General features: G+C 37.3%; 1 protein-coding gene across 11 annotated transcripts in view; it reads left to right on the top strand.

Annotated features, from left to right (window-relative positions):
• The window catches only part of dnmt3aa (DNA (cytosine-5-)-methyltransferase 3 alpha a), a 133848-nt gene that overhangs the window by 84190 nt on the left and 24308 nt on the right, over positions 1-25350 (top strand). For 6 of the 11 annotated variants that reach the window (XM_087296804.1, XM_087296802.1, XM_087296803.1 and 3 more), the window contains 4 exons: positions 2196-2333; positions 16771-17100; positions 22054-22212; positions 24216-24323. In XM_087296804.1, coding sequence (XP_087152930.1) covers positions 2196-2333; positions 16771-17100; positions 22054-22212; positions 24216-24323 — 735 coding nt within the window. 11 annotated transcript variants of the gene reach the window in all.

Below are 25350 nucleotides of genomic sequence, written 5' to 3'. Positions count from 1 at the left end.
AATCCTTTTATTCAGCAATGATTATTATGAGCAATAACCCTCATAATGTATTCGGGTTTGATTTGTTTGTCTGAAAGAGATTTCAATTTAAGTTTTTTATTTAAATAAATAAGATTAGGCTCTGTAATGGTATGGGGTTGTGCCCTTAGCAAAGGTAACTTGCACTGCTGTGATGGCACCATTAATGGCATGTTTCCACTGAGTGGTAAGGTACGGGTTGGTACGCTTTATGGCTATTTCCTCTGTCAAAGGGTACCTAAAAGCGAACTGTACCATGCCACTTTTTGGTTACTCTTTGCAAAGGATACCTAGCACAAAAAAAGGGTTCCTAAAGGCAAAAATAGGTGCGCAGCTGAACCGTATTGGTTTACTGAGATACGTCACTCACAGAAGCAGGAGAATGAAAACAAAGGAAACACCATTTTAAAGAGCCCATATTATACATGAAATAGGGTCATATCTTGGTTGTAAGGGTCTCCAACAACAGTCTAATATGCATGCAGGGTCAAAAAACACTTTCATGGTCTTATAATCTGCATTTATTTTTACCTAATTATCCCAGCGACTCCTGTATGAATCGTCCAGTGATTCATTTGTTCCCAAACCCCTCCTTAGCGCGAAGCTAATCTGCGCTGATTGGACCGATGACAGCCTGTTGTGATTGGTCGACTGCCTTCAGTCAGAGTGAAAAGTCAAACAGCTAATCAGCATATAAAAGTAATCACAGTTCATACACGCTCGATAGTGTAGGCGTGGATTTTAGCTGCAGTGGGTCAATGTAAATACAGTCGATGAACTTGAAAATTCAGACGACTATTTTATTGAGCAAAAACTCCAAAAACTGTCGAGGAGATCACATAGCTTCTCACTCTGCTCTTTTCACAGACAGAGACACACACACACACATTGTCCTCGTCCTTGCGCGCGCGCACACACACACACAAACAAACACACACACACACACATTTCCGGACGACAACGCGCGCGCACACACAAACACACACACATACCTCCGGACGACAGCGCATGCGCACACACACTACCCTCGTCCACGGAGCTCCGTAAACCAAGCAGCACGCGTCGCGTTTTTAACATGACTTTGCACGCGATAAGAGAATATAGCCAGTTAACCTGATACAGTACACGCAGTTACAAGTAACAAATCACAACTAAATACATTTGCAAGCTAGAGTCAGCGAGGCAACAACTTTAATCGCACTTACTTACACTTGAGAAATGGAGGAAGAAACCCATACTGACGTCCAGCAGTAAGTTACTCTTTACTGATCCTTCCTTTAACAAACGCCGATGAAGTATTCTTTGTAGCATGTAGTTTGCAGAAGTCTCCAGTAGTTTCCAACTGCTTGGTTATAATGCTGAGGTTTCATCTTTGGGTAGAGACTCGATATAATATCCATCTGCAGTGTGACTTCAATCGACCGGCATGTTTGTGTGTGTGTGTTTGTGGGGGGGTGTGTGTGTGTGTCTGGGTTTCTGCGTCAGAGGGCGGGGCCTCAGGTTTGAAATCTCCCGGGTTTGCGCGTGCACGTGAATAACTTGGTTTCGTTCGTACGTCATGGCGAAACACCTAATGAATCGGTGTCAAGGCGACTCGTTTGACGCACTATGAGTCGACTCTTTTTTAGATGAATCAACCGTTTTAAACACTGTACACTAACAGATTTAAGCCTTAGCTGGATACTTCACTTCACTTAGAGCTGTGTTACACACTACATGGAGGGGAATTTTCAAAAACCCATAATATGGGCTCTTTAACATTTTTTTTTGCCAAATCGCCCAGCCCTACCGCTGCGTAAAGCATATGCTGGAATAGTTGGCGGTTCATTCCGCTGTGGTGACCGCTGATAAATAAGGGACTATGCGACGAAAAGTGAAAGAATAAACTTCACTGGCGTTTCTGTCCAGATGCCAGTAATTCTGGAGAGTTCAGTAGTCTAATACTCACTCAGAGAGACGTTGTGTCTCCCATCAGCAGGTTTCATCTTCATATGACAAATCTCTACGCTACATTTCAAGTCAATATTTACCTAAACACAAACATCAGTCCGTATTTCTGGAGAGGAGTTCAATACTGCATCTGCTTTCGATTTGCAGTGAAAATCCTGTGAGACACTACTGTGCCCTGTGTGTCTATATTTATCCTTGTTTTGATAGCATGTGTTCTTCTATACTAGGAGAAGAAGGTCCGCCTTGTTCAAATGAGTGACACAATGGACCACCAATCAGCAGTGGGCTCTCAGGAGGATGAACCAGCCATGATTCTTCCTACCATACCTATTGGAGGCAGTAGGGATAAAGCAGGCAAAAAATTTGTAAGTTTTCTTTCTTGCGGGCGGCTTTTCTGAATTTTTAATGCTATTTTTATAGTCATGGGAATCTTGTTGACATTGTGGACTCATCAGATACAGCAATCCTGCCAAATCCACAGCATTTCCTCAGATCACTGCAAAATGATCTTGACCAGACATCCCATACTGTAGAAAGTTTCATTTCAGGCTTTTAAAATAAAAATCCTTTTATTTAGCAATGATTATTATGAGCAATAACCCTCATAATGTATTCGGGTTTGATTTGTTTGTCTGAAAGAGATTTCAATTTAAGTTTTTTATTTAAATAAAAAAGATTAGGCTCTGTAATGGTATGGGGTTGTGCCCTTAGCAAAGGTAACTTGCACTGCTGTGATGGCACCATTAATGGTGGTAAATTAAGCGTGATCTATGGAAGGTAAATCCAGCCAATTTTAAATCAATCAAATAAACATTGGAAATGAAAGTGAAAAACAGATAAACAATTTCTTTATAAAACACTGCAAAATATCTGCCAAAACTGAAAATGTCAAATCGATATTAAAAATGTCATTTTCACTGTGACAACACACCGTCCCGGTCAAATCGATAATTAAAATGTAGTTGTCGATTTAACATTTATTTTTCACTGCATTTCTGTGTCAAGACTGTCAAAATTAAAATGAAAAGCCAAACTGAACAATAAAATGCAAATGCAATTTTTACTAAGCTTGTTCCCGCTGTAACAGAGACACAATTTAAATTAAAATGTTAATTTAAGCTTTCCTTTTTTTTCCTGAGCTCGGTGGCTCAGTGGTTTGCACCTTCGCCTTGCAGCAAGAAGGTCACTGGTTCGAGTCCGGGCTGGGTCAGTTTGCTTTTCTGTGCGGAGTTTGCATGTTCTCCCTGTGTGTGTGTGTGAACATGAAAGTGTATGGGTGTTTCCCAGTACTGAGTTGTGGCTGGAAGGGCAGCTGCGTGAAATGTATGCTGGATAAGTTGGTGGTTCATTCTGCTGTGGTGACCCCTGATACATGAAGGGACTAAGCTGAAGGAAAAGGAGTGAATGACAAAGTATTTTAACATTTATCCTTTAAAAAGCCTATTGGAGGCAGTAGGGATAAAGCAGGCAATAAATTTGTAAGTTTTCTTTCCTGCGGGCGGCTTTTCTGAATTTTTAATGCTATTTTTATAGTCATGGGAATCTTGTTGACATTGTGGACTCATCAGATACAGCAATCCTGCCAAATCAACAGCATTTCCTCAGATCACTGCAAAATGATCTTGACCAGACATCCCATACTGTAGAAAGTTTCATTTCAGGCTTTTAAAATAAAAATCCTTTTATTCAGCAATGATTATTATGAGCAATAACCCTCATAATGTATTCGGGTTTGATTTGTTTGTCTGAAAGAGATTTCAATTTAAGTTTTTTATTTAAATAAATAAGATTAGGCTCTGTAATGGTATGGGGTTGTGCCCTTAGCAAAGGTAACTTGCACTGCTGTGATGGCACCATTAATGGCATGTTTCCACTGAGTGGTAAGGTACGGGTTGGTACGCTTTATGGCTATTTCCTCTGTCAAAGGGTACCTAAAAGCGAACTGTACCATGCCACTTTTTGGTTACTCTTTGCAAAGGATACCTAGCACAAAAAAAGGGTTCCAAAAGGCAGAGCTAGGTGCGCAGCTGAACCGTATTGGTTTACTGAGATACGTCACTCACAGAAGCAGGAGAATGAAAACAAAGGAAACACCATTTTAAAGAGCCCATATTATACATGAAATAGGGTCATATCTTGGTTGTAAGGGTCTCCAACAACAGTCTAATATGCATGCAGGGTCAAAAAACACTTTCATGGTCTTATAATCTGCATTTATTTTTACCTAATTATCCCAGCGACTCCTGTATGAATCGTCCAGTGATTCATTTGTTGCCAAACCCCTCCTTAGCGCGAAGCTAATCTGCGCTGATTGGACCGATGACAGCCTGTTGTGATTGGTCGACTGCCTTCAGTCAGAGTGAAAAGTCAAACAGCTAATCAGCATATAAAAGTAATCACAGTTCATACACGCTCGATAGTGTAGGCGTGGATTTTAGCTGCAGTGGGTCAATGTAAATACAGTCGATGAACTTGAAAATTCAGACGACTATTTTATTGAGCAAAAACTGTCGAGGAGATCACATAGCTTGTTTCACTCTGCTCTTTTCACAGACAGAGACACACACACACACATTGTCCTCGTCCTTGCGCGCGCGCGCACACACACACACAAACAAACACACACACACAGACATCTCCGGACAACAACGCGCGCGCACACACAAACACACACACATACCTCCGGACGACAGCGCACGCACACACACTACCCTCGTCCACGGAGCTCCGTAAACCAAGCAGCACGCGTCGCGTTTTTAACGTGACTTTGCACGTGATAAGAGAATATAGCCAGTTAACCTGATACAGTACACGCAGTTACAAGTAACAAATCACAACTAAATACATTTGCAAGCTAGAGTCAGCGAGGCAACAACTTTAATCGCACGTACTTACACTTGAGAAATGGAGGAAGAAACCCATACTGACGTCCAGCAGTAAGTTACTCTTTACTGATCCTTCCTTTAACAAACGCCGATGAAGTATTCTTTGTAGCATGTAGTTTGCAGAAGTTTCCAGTAGTTTCCAACTGCTTGGTTATAATGCTGAGGTTTCATCTTTGGGTAGAGACTCGATATAATATCCATCTGCAGTGTGACTTCAATCGACCAGCATGTTTGTGTGTGTGTGTTTGTGGGTGTGTGTGTGTGTGTCTGGGTTTCTGCGTCAGAGGGCGGGGCCTCAGGTTTGAAATCTCCCGGGTTTGCGCGTGCACGTGAATAACTTGGTTTCGTTCGTACGTCATGGCGAAACACCTAATGACTCGGTGTCAAGGTGACTCGTTTGAAGCACTATGAGTCGACTCCTTTTTTAGATGAATCAACCGTTTTAAACACTGTACACTAACAGATTTAAGCCTTAGCTGGATACTTCACTTCACTTAGAGCTGTGTTACACACTACATGGAGGGGAATTTTCAAAAACCCATAATATGGGCTCTTTAACATTTTTTTTTGCCAAATCGCCCAGCCCTACCGCTGCGTAAACAGGGGTGATAGCGTTCCGGCACCACGCCGGATTTCCGGCGTACTGTGGCTGCGGGTAGGGTTGTGACGGTGAGGAAATTTCCCCACCGGTTAATCGACATGTGACAACACCGGTAATACCGGTATCACCGTGGGAGTGGGCATTGTTTCATTTCCTCTTTTTTTTCTGCTTTCAAATAGCTTATAAATGCGTGCGTATAATACTTTCACTTTCAGTTTTGCGGGAGTTGCCAATTCGATGTCAATTGTTTGAATAGACGGAAAGGAAACTACAAAAAAATCCCTGTTATTAAACAAAACATAACTTTTATTTACATAACGAATAAAACACAACACTGCTACAGGCTGAAAAAACTGTGTAAGTTGGAACCATACAAATAACAACCATAAACGCCTATGTTATATATTAACAGCTTAGTCCTTATGAACAATCCGTTTATAAAATACATTATTAACGAATTTAGGCTATTGAAGAATAAACCGAATATGAAATATGATCCTTGCATAATGATCACAACTAAACAAGCGAGCACTCATATTTAAACTATATGAAAAAAATTAAGAATTGGAACATTATGTAAAAAATCAAAGGGCAGGCTAAATAAAAGCGTCTCGTCAGAGCTAAACATCACCGCACATGTGTCAGTTTACAGCTTCTGGAAAGATCAGACAACCTATACAGATCACACAATCTCAATAAACAACATGTAAATGTATAAATATTTCGATAAGTATTGTTATGGAATATTTATAACTAAATGATTTTGCTTTTTGGTTTTATCGATACAGCTTTGATCTCTCTTACAAGCGGCAGTTACAGGCGCAGCATAAGGGCGTCTCACACTGTCAGTGGCGGAATACACACAGCACTGCCAAGACGTTTTATTTTTATTTTATTTGTTGCAGATTTGCGCGTTGTTCCTTTTAAAAAAAAACTTTTATTTTTTAATTCTCTCAAGTTAATGTTGTCTATCGAGTAACTATCGAGTCCCTCGGATTGGAGTTCAGTGCGCATTAAGACTATTGACCAACCGCCCTGTAAGTTTAAACACTACAGGTCCACAGCTCTGGTGTGGTATGAATTACACGTTTTAAATGACAGCGAGACATGCTACGTTTAGTTTTTATTGTAAAATATACATTATAACCCAGTACACGGTAAAATAATATGTTTTGAATGGCTTGTCTATTGACGGCGTATAGCCGTTAATTAAATATGCTGAGCATATTTTCATTAAAATTAAAACACATTAATACAAATTAGCCACCCTTTGATTTTTTTTCGTTTACGTATATTTTTATCAAACGAAAAATGCAATGAATTTTTAATTTTAGTTTTCATTTTATTAGAATTAATAGGCCTATAATTTATAGGCTACACAACTCATATCTTTGGCTCTAATTGCGTTTTTACAGATATCCTACCAATAGACTTTTTTTTTGGCTCAAAGACATTTATGCCTATTAATTTCAGAGGTGCATTTTGACAGATTTCGTAAAGGCTTCAGCTATTCTACCTGTCAGCTGCACCTGCCTAAGTTTTGCAACTTGACTTGTGTTGTGGCTCGATGTCTGAATGAGAGAGAGAGAGAGAGAGAGAGAGAGAGAGAGAGAGGGAGAGAGAGAGAGAGAGAAATCAGTCCTCAGATTCGATGTGTGGCCGCACGTCTCAGTTACTTTATTGCAATTTTTAATATTGGCTCATCTAAAGAAACTTTTCATATATTAAAAGCCGAAATATTGCCAGACAGAAAAAGCAACTTTCGGTTTTTTAAGAGAGCGGCCTCAGTTATAAAAGATGCGCGCACAAACAGGATTCGATCTTTTTGGCCTAGACATTATGAATTTTTTTTACATTAAACACATAATCAAGTGGAAATAAGAACAGCTGAACTTCGGAAAAAGTCCTCGGTCCGTGTATCATCCGTTCATTTGATTATTCCTTTTATTACGGAAAACGAAACATCAGAAAAACGATGAATATTTCGTTTTTCTGTTTATTCTGTAGGCAGAAAAAACGGAAACTCATCTGTTATTCTGCTTATTAACTTAAAACGAAATATTAAAACAAACACAAAACCAAAACGAAATAATGAGAAAAAATGGTCCGTGTACGGTCCGTGTACGTTTTGTTCATTTGTTTTCCATTTTCAAACGGAATAAAGGAAATGGAGAAAACGGCCGTTTTTCCGTTTTTCCTTTTGCTCACGAGAAAACGAAAAAAATTTTGCTGGATTTTGCTCCATTTTGGCTGGATTTTCGTTCTTTGGTTTAGGGTAGGAAAACGGATAAACGACTTTAAAATTCATTTTACACATGTAGGCGGTGCTGAAACGCCCACTTTCCTCTAACTGGTTAACCAAATCTGCGCTCGTGACGTCGTCCTCTAAATAAAAGCCTTACACGCAGGCTTTTAATTATTATTATTTAATTATATATATAAACAAAGTTTACATATTCTATCATTTGAACCACACACAGTTAGCAGGCTTACATTCATTGCGTATGTATAAATTAAATTAAAACGTAAATCAGCAGTATTCTTAGACATTTGTCATTAAAATAAGGTCATAGTTCACTGCCAAGCTTCTTGCTGCTGTGCACCTGATGCTGAGCAAAGAAAGCCATTTCCGAGCAGCACCTGGTTTGCATGATTGTTTCAGAGCAAGGGCTTTATAATAATAATAGTAATAATAATAATAATAATAATAATTATTATTATTATTATTATTATTATTATCAGTTACTAGTGTTTTTATTGTTTGGTGTGTTTTTTTTTCTTTTTAATAGTTGTTAGCAGAACCAGAATAAGAACACTTTGGGCCCTGCTATAAAAACAAAGGGTACCATTTGTTTTCATTTATTTCTTCCTATTTTAATTATATATTGTAATTATTTATTTGATAATTAATACTATTTTATTGCAACGCCAAAGTAGTTTTTATTATTAAATTTGCTGTTATTGTAGGCTAGATGGCAGGCTTTAAATATTTTAAATAACATTTACTCATAACCTTACTAATTCGAGAGCTGAACCTAAAAAAGTTTAAGTGCAATAAGCCTGTACAATAAAGGGAGCCGCAATGCATATTTCTAGCGCATTCTTTCACTCAACAATTATTGCTGGAATAATGAAATAAATTTCAAATTAACTGATTAAACACATTATAGTTGATAAAAAAATTGTGTCTAGTAGTTCCGACAAAAAGATGAGCTCGCTACATGTGCGTTGCGCTAATAATTTGACATTTGCTCTTCTTAAGAAAGTGCTACAGCGGGCCCTGCTATTTCACATATAAGGTTAGTGATACGTATTTTAAATTAGTATTGCACATTATTCATTCATTTTCTTGTCGGCTTAGTCCCTTTATTAATCTGGGGTCGCCACAGCGGAATGAACCGCCAACTTATTTAGCAAGTTTTTACGCAGCGGATGCCCTTCCAGCCACAACCCATCTCTGGGAAACATCCACACATACACACACACTTATACAGAACGGACAATTTAGCCTACCCAATTCACCTGTACCGCATGTCTTTGGACTGTGGGTAAAACCGGAGCACCCGGAGGAAACCCACGCGAACGCACTACACTACTGAATTAGACACACAATCTCAAAAAAAAACTTGATGCTTATTTACATTATCTAAAGTCATTTCTTACGAGGTAGGATCTGTTGTTGTATTATATATTTTCGTTTTAATATGCAAATAATTTTCTTTAATTTGTAATAGGCCTATTGTCCCTCATTGCATAAAATAACCAGCCTTTGTATTCAATATGTTTGTAAATTGTTTATCCAGTTTGACGCAAGCTAAACAACATTTTGGCCTGTTTTGCTTATTAAATGAGTGATTTTCACGGAGAAACAAATCATCCATCCACACAGTTTTGTATAGGACCTGTGTGAACAAAAATATACACTTCATCATAGCCTATAGGAAAATGTATCTGTTTAGAACCAATTTTGTGTTGTATAATTAAAAATATTAAAAATACAATAAAAAAAAAAGGAATAACATTTGAAGTGCAATGCTTCAAAGATCCAATACGCTGCATGCAGAGCCAAAACAAAAACTGGTTTGTTTGTTTAATAAAATAATAATATGAAATTAAAGTGAAATATTCATAGTTCCATAACCTGTATTATAACTGTAGTCACCCTGACAAATCATCCTTTGCGCCGGTCAGTTTCACCTTTAATCAAGAATGTGCCAGAACCAAATGAGAATATTTACAGATTACCTCGGAATGAGACCTCGGTCTGTGAAGGATGCAGAACACAGAAACTCGCTGAGAATGGAGATGCATGTTAGATGTTTTATATCCCTTTAGATATTGTAAATAAACAAGTTTTTATAGAGATTGTGTCATGTCTTTTCTTTGACGCACGCGCTGAACAGCCCCGAAAAGGCGCCTTTATTTAGCCTGTAGCCTAAATAATAGTTTAGATTTTATAACATATAATGTTCCATTACTTTAAATGTATAATGTTTTTTAATATTTATGGATTATATAAAATATATAGTTTATATAAATGCGCTCTGATCATTCAAGGATCATAATGCGTTGCATATTCTTCTTATTCTTCATTAGGCTTGATCCGTAAATTGTGTATTTTATAAACTGATCGTTTATAAGGACTAAGCTATTAATAAAATTCCTCGAATGGAAAAGTCTTGATTAAAGAAAAAGATAACTTAATTTGACATATGCATATAGTGCGCTTATTTCTGCGCGCATCGCGCGCTTTACCGAATTACCTTTTTTATTTTTTATGGATTATAAATGCATCTGGCAGCACCGAAAAGAGCAAATGCCAAGTTATTAGTGCAGCGCACAGACAGCTAGCTCGTCTAGTCTGAACCAGGGGTTTTCAAACTATTTATTGCACATCCACCGATCCCATTGCATTTTATTTAGGATAAACCACTTATTTGAAATTAATTAATTAAAAGGTGCGTACTCTCCAATACACCACTGAATTATAGTGTCATAATATTTAATAATTATAATTAACATAGACACCTGACCTCCATTTAATAAACAATTTATTTGCCATACTCTGTTAATTTGAAGTTTAAAGTTTAAATCATTTATGTTAAACTTAAATTATTTAAAAACTTAAAAAGACTTAAATTTAGTCATTTAAGACATTTTAGGTCATAAGTTTACATACATTGACCGTTGCATTTAGTAGGCCTATTCTGGTCTAAATAAGCTTTTTGCATCTTAGGTGTTTACACACACAAATTAAGCAGTTTATACGTACATTTAATGTTACTTTGAAATTACTTTTGATGCAATAAATAATCCTAAATAGTTGAAAGTGTTAAAATATTCTTGAAATGTAGTTATTTTATAACTATGAAATTTATTACTAAACAAAGTGAATCATTATGAATTTGCCAAGAAATAATCCACTTTACCACTGTAAAGCAATGCCCCACACTCACTAGAACGGTAGAACCTGGACTGTATGATATGTTCTGTATGTAAAATAGAGAAAATAAGCAAGATGCGCAGTCTCATGCAGCCTTAGTGAAATATAGCGCGTCACAGCAATGAACTAAAAATAAAACCACCCTTGAAATGCTGGCGATCTTAATTTTTTCAGCCTACACTGACTGAGAATAATGTTGCACTATTTTATTAACAAATAATTAGAATGTTTTTTTCCCTTCAACTCATTCATCATTACTTTTGCCTGTGCAAGTTTTTTGCGCGCGCTTGAGCGCGAAGGCATCTATTTTCAGGTGCAAGATGCCACTTTGGGTGGCACCAGCACACTCTGCCACACCTGTGGCTATGTCCCTGCTACAATAATAATAACAACAACAACGACAAAATAATAACAAAAAATAATAATAATAAGACAGGCCTACTTTGACGTTGCAATAAAAAAGTATTAATTATCAAATAAATATTTACAATAGGCTAAAGGCAAATATATTAAATTAAAATAGGAGAAAATCCAATAGAAACAAATGGTACCATTTATTATAGCCCCATGCAGGGTCCAATGTGTTCTTACAACCATTGAATAACTAAGTAAATAATAATAATAACAATACTAATAATAATAGGCCTAATAATAATAATAATAGGCCTAATAATAATAATAATAATAAATTATTATTTTATACAGAGTAGGCTATTATTTAGGCCTACAATAGCTCTGAAACAATCAAGTAAACCAGGTGCTGCTCGGAAATGGCTTTCTTTGCTCAGCATCAGGTGCACAGCAGCAAGAAGCTTGGCAGTGAACTATGACCTTATTTTAATGACAAATGTCTAAGAATACTGCTGATTTACGTTTTAATTTAATTTATACATACGCAATGAATGTAAGCCTGCTAACTGTGTGTGGTTCAAATGATAGAATATGTAAACTTTGTTTATATATATAATTAAATAATAATAATTAAAAGCCTGCGTGTAAGGCTTTTATTTAGAGGACGACGTCACGAGCGCAGATTTGGTTAACCAGTTAGAGGAAAGTGGGCGTTTCAGCACCGCCTACATGTGTAAAATGAATTTTAAAGTCGTTTATCCGTTTTCCTACCCTAAACCAAAGAACGAAAATCCAGCCAAAATCTCGTTTTTTCGTTTTCTCGTGAGCAAAAGGAAAAACGGAAAAACGGCCGTTTTCTCCATTTCCTTTATTCCGTTTGAAAATGGAAAACAAATGAACAAAACGTACACGGACCATTTTTTGACTCATTATTTCGTTTTGGTTTTGTGTTTGTTTTAATATTTCGTTTTAAGTTAATAAGCAGAATAACAGATGAGTTTCCGTTTTTTCTGCCTACAGAATAAACAGAAAAACGAAATATTCATCGTTTTTCTGATGTTTCGTTTTCCGTAATAAAAGGAATAATCAAATGAACGGATGATACACGGACCGTCCTCACGTTACCACGATGTTTCTCTGCAGTTGAATTGTCAATGGCGCGGCATTAAAAAAATATATTTATTATTAAACATTGTGAGATGATGGTCGCGTGATTTTTTTTAAAAATGAGAGTATGCGTTGCGTATTTATGGCCATTGATCTATCCGCGACCCACCAATAGTTAAACATGAAGGTGCGTGTATAAATTAGTTATGTTTCCAGACACTGCCACCTTTGTCAGGCAAAGTTTGCAGATTGCCTCATTAACGTCGTCAGGTGCTCTTATGCATTTGGTTTGAACCCAAAATTTTGCCAAACATGCGCTTTTGCAATGCGTTTTGACAATAAATCGTCCGCCATCCTCTTTCTGTAAATTCGACTCCTCTTTTCTCCTCACGTGGTAAATGAAATATGACGCACTGTAGCTATGTTTAGATTTTAATTATAGAGCATGCTCTCGTTTTAAGTCAATTATTTATAATTATATTTTCCATTTATTTTAAATAAATTTTTAATAAAAAAAAATTAAAAAACGAATACCTAAAAAAAACAAATGTGGGGACGGTGTCACGGTAGAAAAGTGATGTCACCGGTGTTGCGTCTTAACACCGGTATCACCGTCAACACCGTCTATCGTGGCAAGCCTAGCTGCGGGGAAAAAAAATCAGGTTCACGGATATTGATCTGTCATTTCTCTAGATTCACAGAATTCACTCACTGCTGAAAGCGCCGGATTGGTTTTTATTAAGTGCCATTTTGTGTGCTCGTGAATCATCTTTTGAGTGTAGACGCCATGTAAATAAAAGATTAATTGTGTAATTTAGAGAGCTTTATAAATTATAACGGATCTTTGTGAGATCTCTATGAACTAAGATTAGTGACGCTTTTTAGTGATAATAAGAGGAGCGTGCTTTGCACTTTCCAGGCTATAATCCATTCAGAATTTGTATGAAACTTTCGTTTTCGGCACATATACGCTGATATGTTTTGGGAATGACATCTGCATATTTACGCTGGGTTTATTCTCGAAATAACGGTGAAGCAATAGACGGGACAAAAATATATTTCCCCCTTCTCCTTAAACAACTTAATGTTTCAGCTATGAAATAGTTCAGTTTTGTATGTAGCCTAATGGCAAAGTGTTTATATTTAGTTTCGTTTTTTATTCAGCTTATTTAGAAAAACGTTTGGAGCATTTTTTATTCGTTAAAAATAAGTTGTTTTTTTAACGAACAGCGCCCAGCGGAAGACCATCATTGTATGTTTGATCAGTTTGCCTTCTCAGATCATCACGACTTGCCTAAAATAAAAGATATAAAACAGTTCAAGTATAAAACAATGGTAGCTTAAACGTTAAAGAATGTGTGCTATTAGGCGCATAGTTTGCTTATAAAAAGCTTGCAGGACATCGAGGCGCCAGAGCAATCACTTGCATTTTTTCAGTGGGAGCAATTTAAAGTTATCCGTCATTTTTGCTCACAAAGTACGAGTAATACATCAAAAAACGTTACAGCGTTTTTATAAAATAAAGAAAACCAAAATTATGCGCTTTCTGTCGTCTGGTTTTTGAACAGGAGCGCTTAACAAAATGAAGCAAAATGTATATGCCTCACAGACATAATAAATATATTTATAGAAAGCTTTAAATTATTACTTAACGAAATAAAACAAATCGAAAACAAAAAAACTCCTTCATGTAATCCGTAAAGATGAATTTCTAAAGGCGAGTCCAAGAGGAGATTGCCAGTCAGGATCTTTGCGACACTGACTCAGAATAAGTTTATTAATAAATAATTAAGATATGTCCTTACTCTTTCCTCGACACATTCATTGTTATTTGTTTTTGCCGGTGCTTGGGGCGAGTTTTAGCTTATTGTGTGCGCTTGAACGCCGATAGTAGCAGTTTTAACATGGAGTGACACGACATTTGACGTACAGATGACACTGGCACATGCCACTGAGTGTAGTGACACTTCCGGTGGCACGTCCGGTTTTCCACTGTCATGTGTCACTCGCTAGTGGCATGTGTAGTAACCTGTGTCACTCAGTGTCGCGCTGCATGTCACTGCAGTGACATCGTAACCGGGCGAAGCTTATGACATTAATTAACACGAGCAAAACCATATTTAATCATTACGCGACTTTTAACCTAATTTATCGCGTCGCAAGTAAGTTGATGAGCTACTCCACGATGTTTTAATTTAAACGCATTTATTTTATGTATTCGTAGTCATACTTCCGTACGTAATATAGTCATTTGACAGTACATGTCAGTCAAATTTATTGTGGCATGCTTATGTATGGGAGGGGTTACACTTATCTGTTGTACTGTATATTATTGCATCCTGGCAGTTCCTTTGTTCCCTACAATATGGACTTCTCTATGTTTTTAATTCATTCATTTATTTTATTATTTAACTTATTTTCATTTTAAGGTATTTTAAATAATATCCTTTAAAAAGTTATAATAAAATGCATGTTGAAAACTCATAACATTTATGCATGTAAGAAAACAGGTGTCATTTGCCTAATGATTTTTAAATATTAAAGCAAAGAGACTTATAACATTAATGTGCTTATAACGTGCTTATACTGACACCTACTGGCACATGTCACAAGATCACTGACACTGGCATGTGTCACTGACATTACTGGCATGTGTCTAAAAAGAGCCACTTGACAATAATGATGATCAGGGTTACACATAGGCTGTTAATATATTTGGGCCCAGGGGCCCACAAGTTATGTGTTAAACGTGCGTTGCATACATAGTACCCCCACCCCTACTCACCTCAGGGGCAAGAAAAAAAAGTTCAGGCTCAGGAATTTTTTCCACTATCAGCCCTGCGTAAAGCATATGCTGGAATAGTTGGCGGTTCATTCCGCTGTGGTGACCGCTGATAAATAAGGGACTATGCGACGAAAAGTGAAAGAATAAACTTCACTGGCGTTTCTGTCCAGATGCCAGTAATTCTGGAGAGTTCAGTAGTCTAATACTCACTCAGAGAGACGTTGTGTCTCCCATCAGCAGGTTTCATCTTCATATGACAAATCTCTACGCTACATTTCAAGTCAATATTTACCTAAACACAAACATCAGTCCGTATTTCTGGAGAGGAGTTCAATACTGCATCTGCTTTCGATTTGCAGTGAAAATCCTGTGAGACACTACTGTGCCCTGTGTGTCTATATTTATCCTTGTTTTGATAGCATGTGTTCTTCTATACTAGGAGAAGAAGGTCCGCCTTGTTCAAATGAGTGACACAATGGACCACCAATCAGCAGTGGGCTCTCAGGAGGATGAACCAGCCATGATTCTTCCTACCATACCTATTGGAGGCAGTAGAGATAAAGCAGGCAAAAAAATTTTAAGTTTTCTTTCCTGCGGGCGGCGTTTCTGAATTTTTAATGCTATTTTTATAGTCATGGGAATCTTGTTGACATTGTGGACTCATCAGATACAGCAATCCTGCCAAATCCACAGCATTTCCTCAGATCACTGCAAAATGATCTTGACCAGACATCCCATACTGTAGAAAGTTTCATTTCAGGCTTTTAAAATAAAAATCCTTTTATTCAGCATTGATTATTATGAGCAATAACCCTCATAATGTATTCGGGTTTGATTTGTTTGTCTGAAAGAGATTTAAAAAAAAAAATATATATATATATATATAAAGAAAGAAAAATTAGGCTCTGTAATGGTATGGGGTTGTGCCCTTAGCAAAGGTACCTTGCACTGCTGTGATGGCACCATTAATGGCATGTTTCCACTGAGTGGTAAGGTACGGGTTGGTACGCTTTTATGGCTATTTCCTCTGTCAAAGGGTACCTAAAAGCGAACTGTACCGTGCCACTTTTTGGTTACTCTTTGCAAAGGATACCTAGCACAAAAAAAGGGTTCCAAAAGGCAGAGCTAGGTGCGCAGCTGAACCGTATTGGTTTACTGAGATACGTCACTCACAGAAGCAGGAGAATGAAAACAAAGGAAACATCATTTTAAATTTTTTTTTGCCAAATCGCCCAGCCCTACCGCTGCGTAAAGCATATGCTGGAATTGTTGGCGGTTCATTCCGCTGTGGTGACCGCTGATAAATAAGGGACTATGCGACGAAAAGTGAAAGAATAAACTTCACTGGCGTTTCTGTCCAGATGCCAGTAATTCTGGAGAGTTCAGTAGTCTAATACTCACTCAGAGAGACGTTGTGTCTCCCATCAGCAGGTTTCATCTTCATATGACAAATCTCTACACTACATTTCAAGTCAATATTTACCTAAACACAAACATCAGTCCGTATTTCTGGAGAGGAGTTCAATACTGCATCTGCTTTCGATTTGCAGTGAAAATCCTGTGAGACACTACTGTGCCCTGTGTGTCTATATTTATCCTTGTTTTGATAGCATGTGTTCTTCTATACTAGGAGAAGAAGGTCCGCCTTGTTCAAATGAGTGACACAATGGACCACCAATCAGCAGTGGGCTCTCAGGAGGATGAACCAGCCATGATTCTTCCTACCATACCTCAGCAACAGCAGAAGAAGGTCCGCCTTGTTCTAATGAGTGACACAATGGACGACCAATCAGCAGTGGGCTCTCAGGAGGATGAACCAGCCATGATTCTTCCTGCCATACCTCAGCAACAGCACACTGACCCCGCCTCCCCAACGGTTGCCACAACGCCTGAGCCGCCTCCCGTCGCCTGCGGTGAGAAAGTTCTGACAGGAATCGCGCCGATACACCAAGAGTACCAGGTGAATATCTTAAAAATCTCTCCCTTCAGATATTTTTTGTGGCCTAAAATAACCACATTGTTAATTTATTATTATTTTTTTTATTATTATTATTTTTTTCATACATTTATTCATTAATTTTCTTTTCGGCTTTGTCCCTTTATTAATCAGGGGTTGCCACTGCGGAATAGACCGCCAACTTATCCGGCATATGTAAAATAAAATGAAAATAATAAAAATAATAATTTGAAAGGATTTTAATCGAATTTGATTAATCAATCTATCTGTATTTTAGACCTATTTGTGCAGTTAATTGCATCTAAAATAAAAGTGTGTTTACATAATCTATGCTAGTGTACTTTTGATATTTATTAAATATATAAATATATAAACAGGGACAGGCAAAATACAAATTGAAATGTATTTTAAAATAAAATACCAAATACCTCAGTATTACGTGCATCAAAATAAACTACAAAATACAGCAGCCACAACAAGGATCCAAATAAAATACTGTATTTTGTATTTTGAAAATACAACAGAATACTTCTACAAGGGAGCATGAAATTACTTAACAAACCTTCCCTAAATAGGCATATTCAATCCCAATCAATCAATATATCAATCCCTTAACCATTAAACTGACTTAGGCAAGTAAACAATGATTGACAACAGTAGACTGGAGTATTATTATATATTTGTGTCTAATATATACTGAATATAATTTGTTTTTATACTGAATATAATATGTATTGTGCCACTGACATCTTTAGACAGACATCTAAACTCTGTTAAAACTGCATAATTGTGATGATATGACACGTCTTTCTCTGGCTCAGCGCCAGCCAATGCGCCAAAGCTCAGCTGCTTCTCTAAGGGTAAACAAGCTAACGCTAACTTGTCATGCTTGTTAAGCTGGATAACGAGTTTAAACACCAGCACCAGGGACTTTACGGTTTTCACTTTAAAACAGAACAAAAGTAGGATTCTGTAGTGATTTACCCTGCTGTTGACCTCCCTTCCTCCTTATCCCTGTCTATGAGGCGCTGAACTCTGTATCAGTGCGTGAGAGACAGAGATCGTGTTCACTCCGCTCCGCGCTAAACTAAAGTGTTTTTTTAAATAATCAAACGTCCCCATGTCGAGCGACACAATGAACCGATTATGAAATTCGTTGCCAACGCTTTTAGTTATCGATTTTTATCGAATTAATCGATTTGTTGTTGCAGCCCTAATACAGATGATAAAAGGCGTTTGGAAGGTTGTTGCACAAGTTTTTAATGTAGATAGAGAATAATATAGGCCCTAATACTGATCCCTGTGGCACTCCTTTGTGCACCTCTAAAGATAAAGGGCCCTATCATAAACCTGGCGCAATGTGGCGCAAGGCGCGGCGCAATAGTCTTTTGCTACTTTCAGCTCGGCACAAGGGTCATTTTGAGGTGTTGCGCCACACTGTTTAAATAGCAAACGCGTTTGCGTTTATATGTGCGCCCATAGGCGTTCTGGTCTAAAAAAGCAGGCGTGTTTTGGCGTGTTGCTACTTTGAGAAACTGTAAATAGTCTGTTCTTTGGACCAGAACAAAGTCGTCTATTGTCTGGCTTACACACTACACACAAGTCGTAGAGCAATACGCAAATATCTTTACATATGAAAAATATATAATATCTTAAGGATATATATAATAGTGATATATGCATAGGAAATAAATATAAATGATTAAAATAATACAAAATATATTAATTTCTAGCCTACATTAATTTAAAAACCACTACCTTACTTTCTTAATCTCGGGAGGCTTTTTCAGTTTATTCAATTTGCTTTTGTATAATGTTATTATTATTAGCAGTATTATTTATTATACCCATATTTATAATTGTTTTATTAAAAACAAGCTTAGATTTGTCCACCTGTCAGGGTATAGCAGGTGTATTAGGAAATAACTCAGTGTTTTGACCACACTTTGTTATTATTGTTCATTTAGTCGTTTGCTGGAAAGTAGAACTGAATTTAGAAATAGTTTTGAAACAAATCTTTGCGCTTAACAAACGAAATTAATTATTTATAGGCTAATTGTTGTCTGTGCGGTAAGGTTTCCATATCCACGAGAGCAAAAGCGAAAACGAACTTACTTTACGTCATGTAAATAGCGAATGCGCTTATGGCGCGGCGCAGCTGGCTCTTAAAGGGAATGGGAGATGAGACTGGTTTATTCTCAAAACACACCTATAACTCATTAAGAAAACAAACTCAACCCTTTTAGAACATGCGCCATGGACAAAGCGAATTTTCCCATCCTTAAATTAGCAAAAATGCGTTCTGACACGCCCTGAAAGCGTTTGCGCCCTGCGTTTTGCGCTCTGCGCATGGACCGTCAAAATAGAGCCCAAAGAAGTCAGGCCGACCTTATAGACACACTGTGTTCTGTTGGTCAGATTATTAGCAAACTAAGTGGTAGCTTGGTTTGACATGCCGATCCGTGTTAAAGAGTTATTTAAAAGTGTATTTAAATAATATTATTGATCATATTTTTATCATATTATATTTATTTTTGTGTTCTTAATTTATCATTTTTTATTATTAATCATGTTATTGTTTTTATTATTTAATATTAATATTGTTATAGTTATTTGTGTCCCGAAACAGGTTAAACACAGGAGACTCAGGAAAGACATGGGGTGTAGACAATTCAATACCGGACTAAAGTTAAAGAGTTCATTAAAAGTGTGTGATTAACCGTGTCAAATGCCTTTGAAAGATCAAGAAAAAGAGCAGTGCAACAATTCTTACGATCCATTGCCTGTAAAAATCATCTAAAACCTTCAGTGTGGCAGAAACAGTACTATGTTGCTTTCTGAATCCAGACTGGTAATTTGACAGTAAGTTGATCACTGCTTAATTTTTTGAACATTTTTGCAATGATGCAAAATTTGGAAATTGGTCTATAAATGTTTACTTCTGATGGTTGTCCTCCTTTTAAAAGGGGAAGTACAAAAGCCGACTTCCAAATTCTAGGGATGTGACAACTGATAAGACTTAAATTAAAAATGTGTGTGAGTAGCTCAGCTACATAATCTGCAGCCACCTTCAAAATGAAAGGATCCAGTTTGTCACGACTCGGCTCTCATTCATTCATTCATTCATTCATTCATTCATTCATTCATTTTCTTGTCAGCTTAGTCCCTTTAATAATCCTTGGTCGCCACAGGGGAATGAACCGCCAACTTATCCAGCAAGTTTTCACACAGCAGATGCCCTTCCAGCCACAACCCATCCCTGAGAAACATCCACACACACACACACACTACGGACAATTTAGCCTACCCAAATCACCTGTACCGCATGTCTTTGGACTGTGGGGTGACCGGAGCACCCAGAGGAAACCCACGCGAATGCAGGAAGAACATGCAAACTCCACACAGAAACGCCAACTGAGTCGAGGTTCGACCCAGCAACCTTCTTGCTGTGAGGCGACAGCACTACCTACTGCGGCACTGCGTCGCCCACGACTCGGCTCTCTTCACACATAAACTCACTCGTTCGCAGAAGTTATCAAAAAACACGTAGATTTATTTACAAACACTCACTTGAAGGACACTGGAAACACAGGAGACTCAGGAAAGACATGGGGTGTAGACTATTCAGTACCGGACCAGGAACTGAACACAGGGACTAAATACAGGGGACATGATTAAACTGATTACATACAGGGGAGAGACGCAGGTGACACTCATAAAACATTAACAAATGGCGGGAACTTGAACCAATGGGTCACATGATGTACACGGAGCACATGGAACAGTACAGAACCTGGCATTACCCCCCCTTTTTTTGAAGGCACGTCTTCTAAACAGAATATAAACCTAATTTACAGGAGGGTTAGAGGTGGCGGACAGGGAAGAGTCTTAGAAGGGAGGAGCCAGGAGATGAGTTGGAGGACTTGTGAAAGGAGGAGATGGCCAGGGCGGAGGTACAGGAGGGAGGAGACAGAAAGGGAGCTGGAGCAGGAGGCATAGGACCCAGGACACAGCCAGGAGGCCGGCCCAGGGTGGAGTTGACGGAGGGAGGAGCCATGGAGGAGGAGTGGTCTCTGACTCCAGGGGGCTGACTGCGGGAGACGGCGCAGCTGGAGGTGGAGCCCAAGGATGAGATGGGGAGCCGTAGGGCGAAGGTGGCGTCAAGGTCCTGGAGGGCTGAGATGGAGCGGATGACTCACCCAACCGAAGCGAAGACACGGGCCCGAAAGCTCGCGGCGGAGCTAGAGTGTCAGAAGACTGAGGCGTAGCTGGAGGGAAGGAGAAGCTCAAGGTAGTCGGCAGGATGGAGGGACGAGATGCAGCCAGAGGAGCGGAGTCCAGAGGCGGAGGCAGGGCGACCACTGACCAAGGCAGAGCCAGAGGGACGAGGGAGCCTGGCGAAACTGGTGGGCTGATAGCCCACGGAGGAGACGAGGGAGGAGAGACCCAACATGAAGCCTTAGGATCGAAGGGCCGAGGTGGAGTCCGTTGCTCGGAGGGCGGAGGAAATGACGTCAGGCGACAACCTCTGGCTGGCGATGCAGGTAGGCAGACCCTCAGTGAGACCTCCTCTCCTGGAGCTGGAAGGTGAGCTGGGGGGCTGACTGACTGCATCAGCACTGGAGTTGGCTGTAGGGCTGTAGCCGATGACATGAACGGAGGTGAAGAGGGTGGGTTGGGTGGGATGCTCACCACCCTGGAGCTACCGTCCTCCGGGATCAACAGGGCTGGGAGGGTGTCTGGGAACAGCTCACTGCAACTCTGAATTAAACATTTGCTGTCTGGAAACAGCCTAAGGGACGTGACTTCGATCCAGAAGTCGATAAGCAGCATGTTTTGGTCCAGTGACTATACTATTGTGAAAATATAATGGATTTACATTTATGATCATATAAATCCCGAGTTTTAGTTGAAACTGCAACTGAGGTGTGTGTATGTGTCTGTGTTTTCTGTCAGGACGGCCTTGGATATGGCATTGGAGAGCTGGTGTGGGGAAAGCTACGGGGTTTCTCCTGGTGGCCCGGACGTATCGTGTCCTGCTGGATAACAAACCGTGGACCGGCGGCTGAAGGCACACGCTGGGTCATGTGGTTCGGTGATGGAAAACTGTCTATGGTGAGTCTGACAACCATCAGCATGAGTGAAACCTGCATACATTGACATCCTTTGTAGGAAGATTGTATTATTAATTCATTATTATGATCAGTATTTATTTTAGTTAATGTCTAAATGTTTTTATTATTTATTATTGTTATTATTTTTTTATTGATCATATTTTTATTATATTATGTTTGTTTTGTGTTATTAATTTATCATGTTTAATTAAGAATCATGTTATTGTTTTTATTATTTATTTTTGTTTTACATTAATCATATTTTTATTTATTATATTATATTCATTTTTTGTGATAATAATTTTTTATTTTAATTAATAATCAGGTTATTGTTTGATATTTTATTATTATTTTTATAATATGTATTTTTCACTTATTTATTATATTTTTAACATGATTTATGTATTCTTTTAATTAATAATCATTTTATGAATGTGTTGTTGTTAATATTATTACTATTTTATATATTAATAATATTTGAATTAATTATATTCATTTTAGTATAAATTTTTTAACTATTGTGTTGTTATTATTTAGTATTTTATAGTAATCATATTTAATTTATTATATTGTATCATTTATTGTTCAAATTATTATTTTACTATTTAATCCCTATTTATTTAACTGTATTTTTTTTTATTATTATCTTTTATATAACTATATATTCATGTATTATTTTATGTTCATTTTTAGTATTAATAATTGTTTATATAAATATATTAATAATTGATCATTGTTATTATTTATCATTTTATTAATGTATTATTTTATTAAACATCTTTTGTTTCATAAATTTTTTATATTTTTAATTTATTACTTTAATCAGTATTCATTTTAATTATTTTGTTATTGTTTTATATTATAAATTTATTTTATTCATTTATTATATATTGTTTGTGTTATTTTAAATGTACTACTTTAATACATTTTTATTTTAATTATCGTATCTTTGTCTTTAATGTTTATTTTCATGGTAATATTTGTATCATTGTGCTATATTTTAATTATAATTAATAATTTTTATAATAATTAATTTAATTATATTTGTTTATGGAATGGTACTTATTTGAGTGACTCATGTTTTTCATTATTTTATTGTCTGAATCTTTTTGTAATTATAATATTGTATTATATTGATATTATTAGTTCTTATTTGTTTTTGTAACATTTATTTAGATTATTTTAGTTATATTTTATTATATTGATATTCATAATTTTATAATTTTTCTTTATTTTATTTAGATATTGTCATTTTATTTTTTATTTTAATTAATTTTTAATACATACCATTTTAATTAACAGTAATGGGGTATATGCCGAAGCATGGTAATAGGACTTTTAATTTGCCAGTAACCTGGGTTAAGCGCTTCCGGCGAATTGAATGTCAATGCAAAAACCGGCACGTTTATGGTCTGTTTTCTTTAAAAATCAGCTATCTCCACTGGCTGAGTGAAATTCGATTTAAAGTGGGTCTCAGATTGTACAAGAAGCACTGCATTAAATTACATTTCCCCCAGCCATGTCCTTATAATATGAGCATTTATTTTACCCCAGTATATTCAATGGAGCTTCTGCGCTAGCCTGCCGATTCTGACTGGCGCGTGCGAGTAAACGGCTTTTTGTCTCGTTTTACGTTTAAGCAACTAAATAAATACCAAAGTTTGTTTAACTGAATGTATTTTAATGATATTACAACATCGATGCTGTATAAGGAACCGTATAAAATGGAAAAAAGTTCACAATAACAGGTCACCGGAAGTTTATTAGTATGGGAAACACACTAGCTCGGCATATACCCTATTATTTTATTTGGTTTCATAAATTATAAATGTTAGTGCCAACTTTTTTATGCTAGACTATATTTTGTCTTTTGTAATATGATAAATAATTAATTGTATGTTTGATTGAATTATTATTGTTTTATTATGTATTATATTTGTCATTTTTATAATTTCATGATAAGTGTTGATAACAGGCATCCCAGTAATCTCTGTCTCTTCTCAGATGTGTGTGGAAAAGCTGCTGCCCTTGAGTGCATTTTCCAAAACCTTTCATCAGCCCACCTACAACAAACAGCCCGTTTACAGAAAAGCCATCTTTCAAGTTTTACTGGCAAGTCATGCATAAGCAAATACATTTCTCTGTCATCTAACGGTTTTGTACACACTCCGCTGAAGATATCCATTACCCTACATGTTTAATTTTGTTTGTTAAGCACAAAGATTTGTTTCTGAATTCAGTTCTAATTTCCAGCAAATGAATAAATGAACAATAATAATGACGTTTGCTCAAACAAGTTATATGCAAACACACGTCCTGTTCTTATGCCCCATATGGTGATGCAAACGTCCCCCAAACCCGCCAGGTGGACAAAATCTAAACTTGTTTTTATTAAAACAAACATAAATAAGCAAATAATAAATAATACTGCTAATAATAATAACATTATACACATGCACATTGTCATGAATAAACAGAAAAAAGCCCCTCAAGGTGAAGAAGGCATGGAGGCGGTGTTTTTTATATTTATGTAGATGATAATCATTTTTGTAGCATTTGAATCCTTTATTTGTTTTCATATGTAACGATATCTGTGTGTTGCTGTATATCCTGTGTGTATTAAGCAATGTGTACGCGTTTGGACCTTTATAGGTGCACAACTAATGCTCTCTGCGCTGGACTTTAGACCAGGTTTTGTTTGATCAATGTTGTGGTCTATTTCAGTTGCTCAAAATAGCAACGCACCAACAATGCGCCTTAACACACCTCCTTTCAAGACCAGCACACCCATGAGTCCACTAAAGCCTGGTTTATACTTCTGCGTCAAGTGACGGGCGTAACCCACGGCGCATGCAAAACATGTAGCTGTGCATTTATACTTCTGCGCGCTGTCTCTGTCGGTCTGCATTAACGCCTCCAAAACGCTAGTTGGGAGTGAGGTGTAAATGTTCCTCTGTGTCGAGTTTCTTCGCTGCTGTTTTGGTTTTCCTGAACGCTTCCTGAATGTACAAGTGGCTCAAACTCGCTCATTTTGAGGCAGAAACCAGCGGACATGCAACAACTTTAACTATGAGGTAAACACAAAACAAAACTTTCCATCCGGAGCTCCTTCACGGGACTCCACACTTGTAAACATCGG

This window comes from Danio rerio, chromosome 20 (assembly GCF_052040795.2).
Source record: "Danio rerio strain M-AB ecotype USA chromosome 20, GRCz13ab, whole genome shotgun sequence".
Classification (NCBI taxonomy): Eukaryota; Metazoa; Chordata; class Actinopteri; order Cypriniformes; family Danionidae; genus Danio; species Danio rerio.
The sequence above is the reverse complement of the archived record's forward strand: the minus strand, read 5'-3'. Positions and strand labels throughout refer to the sequence as shown.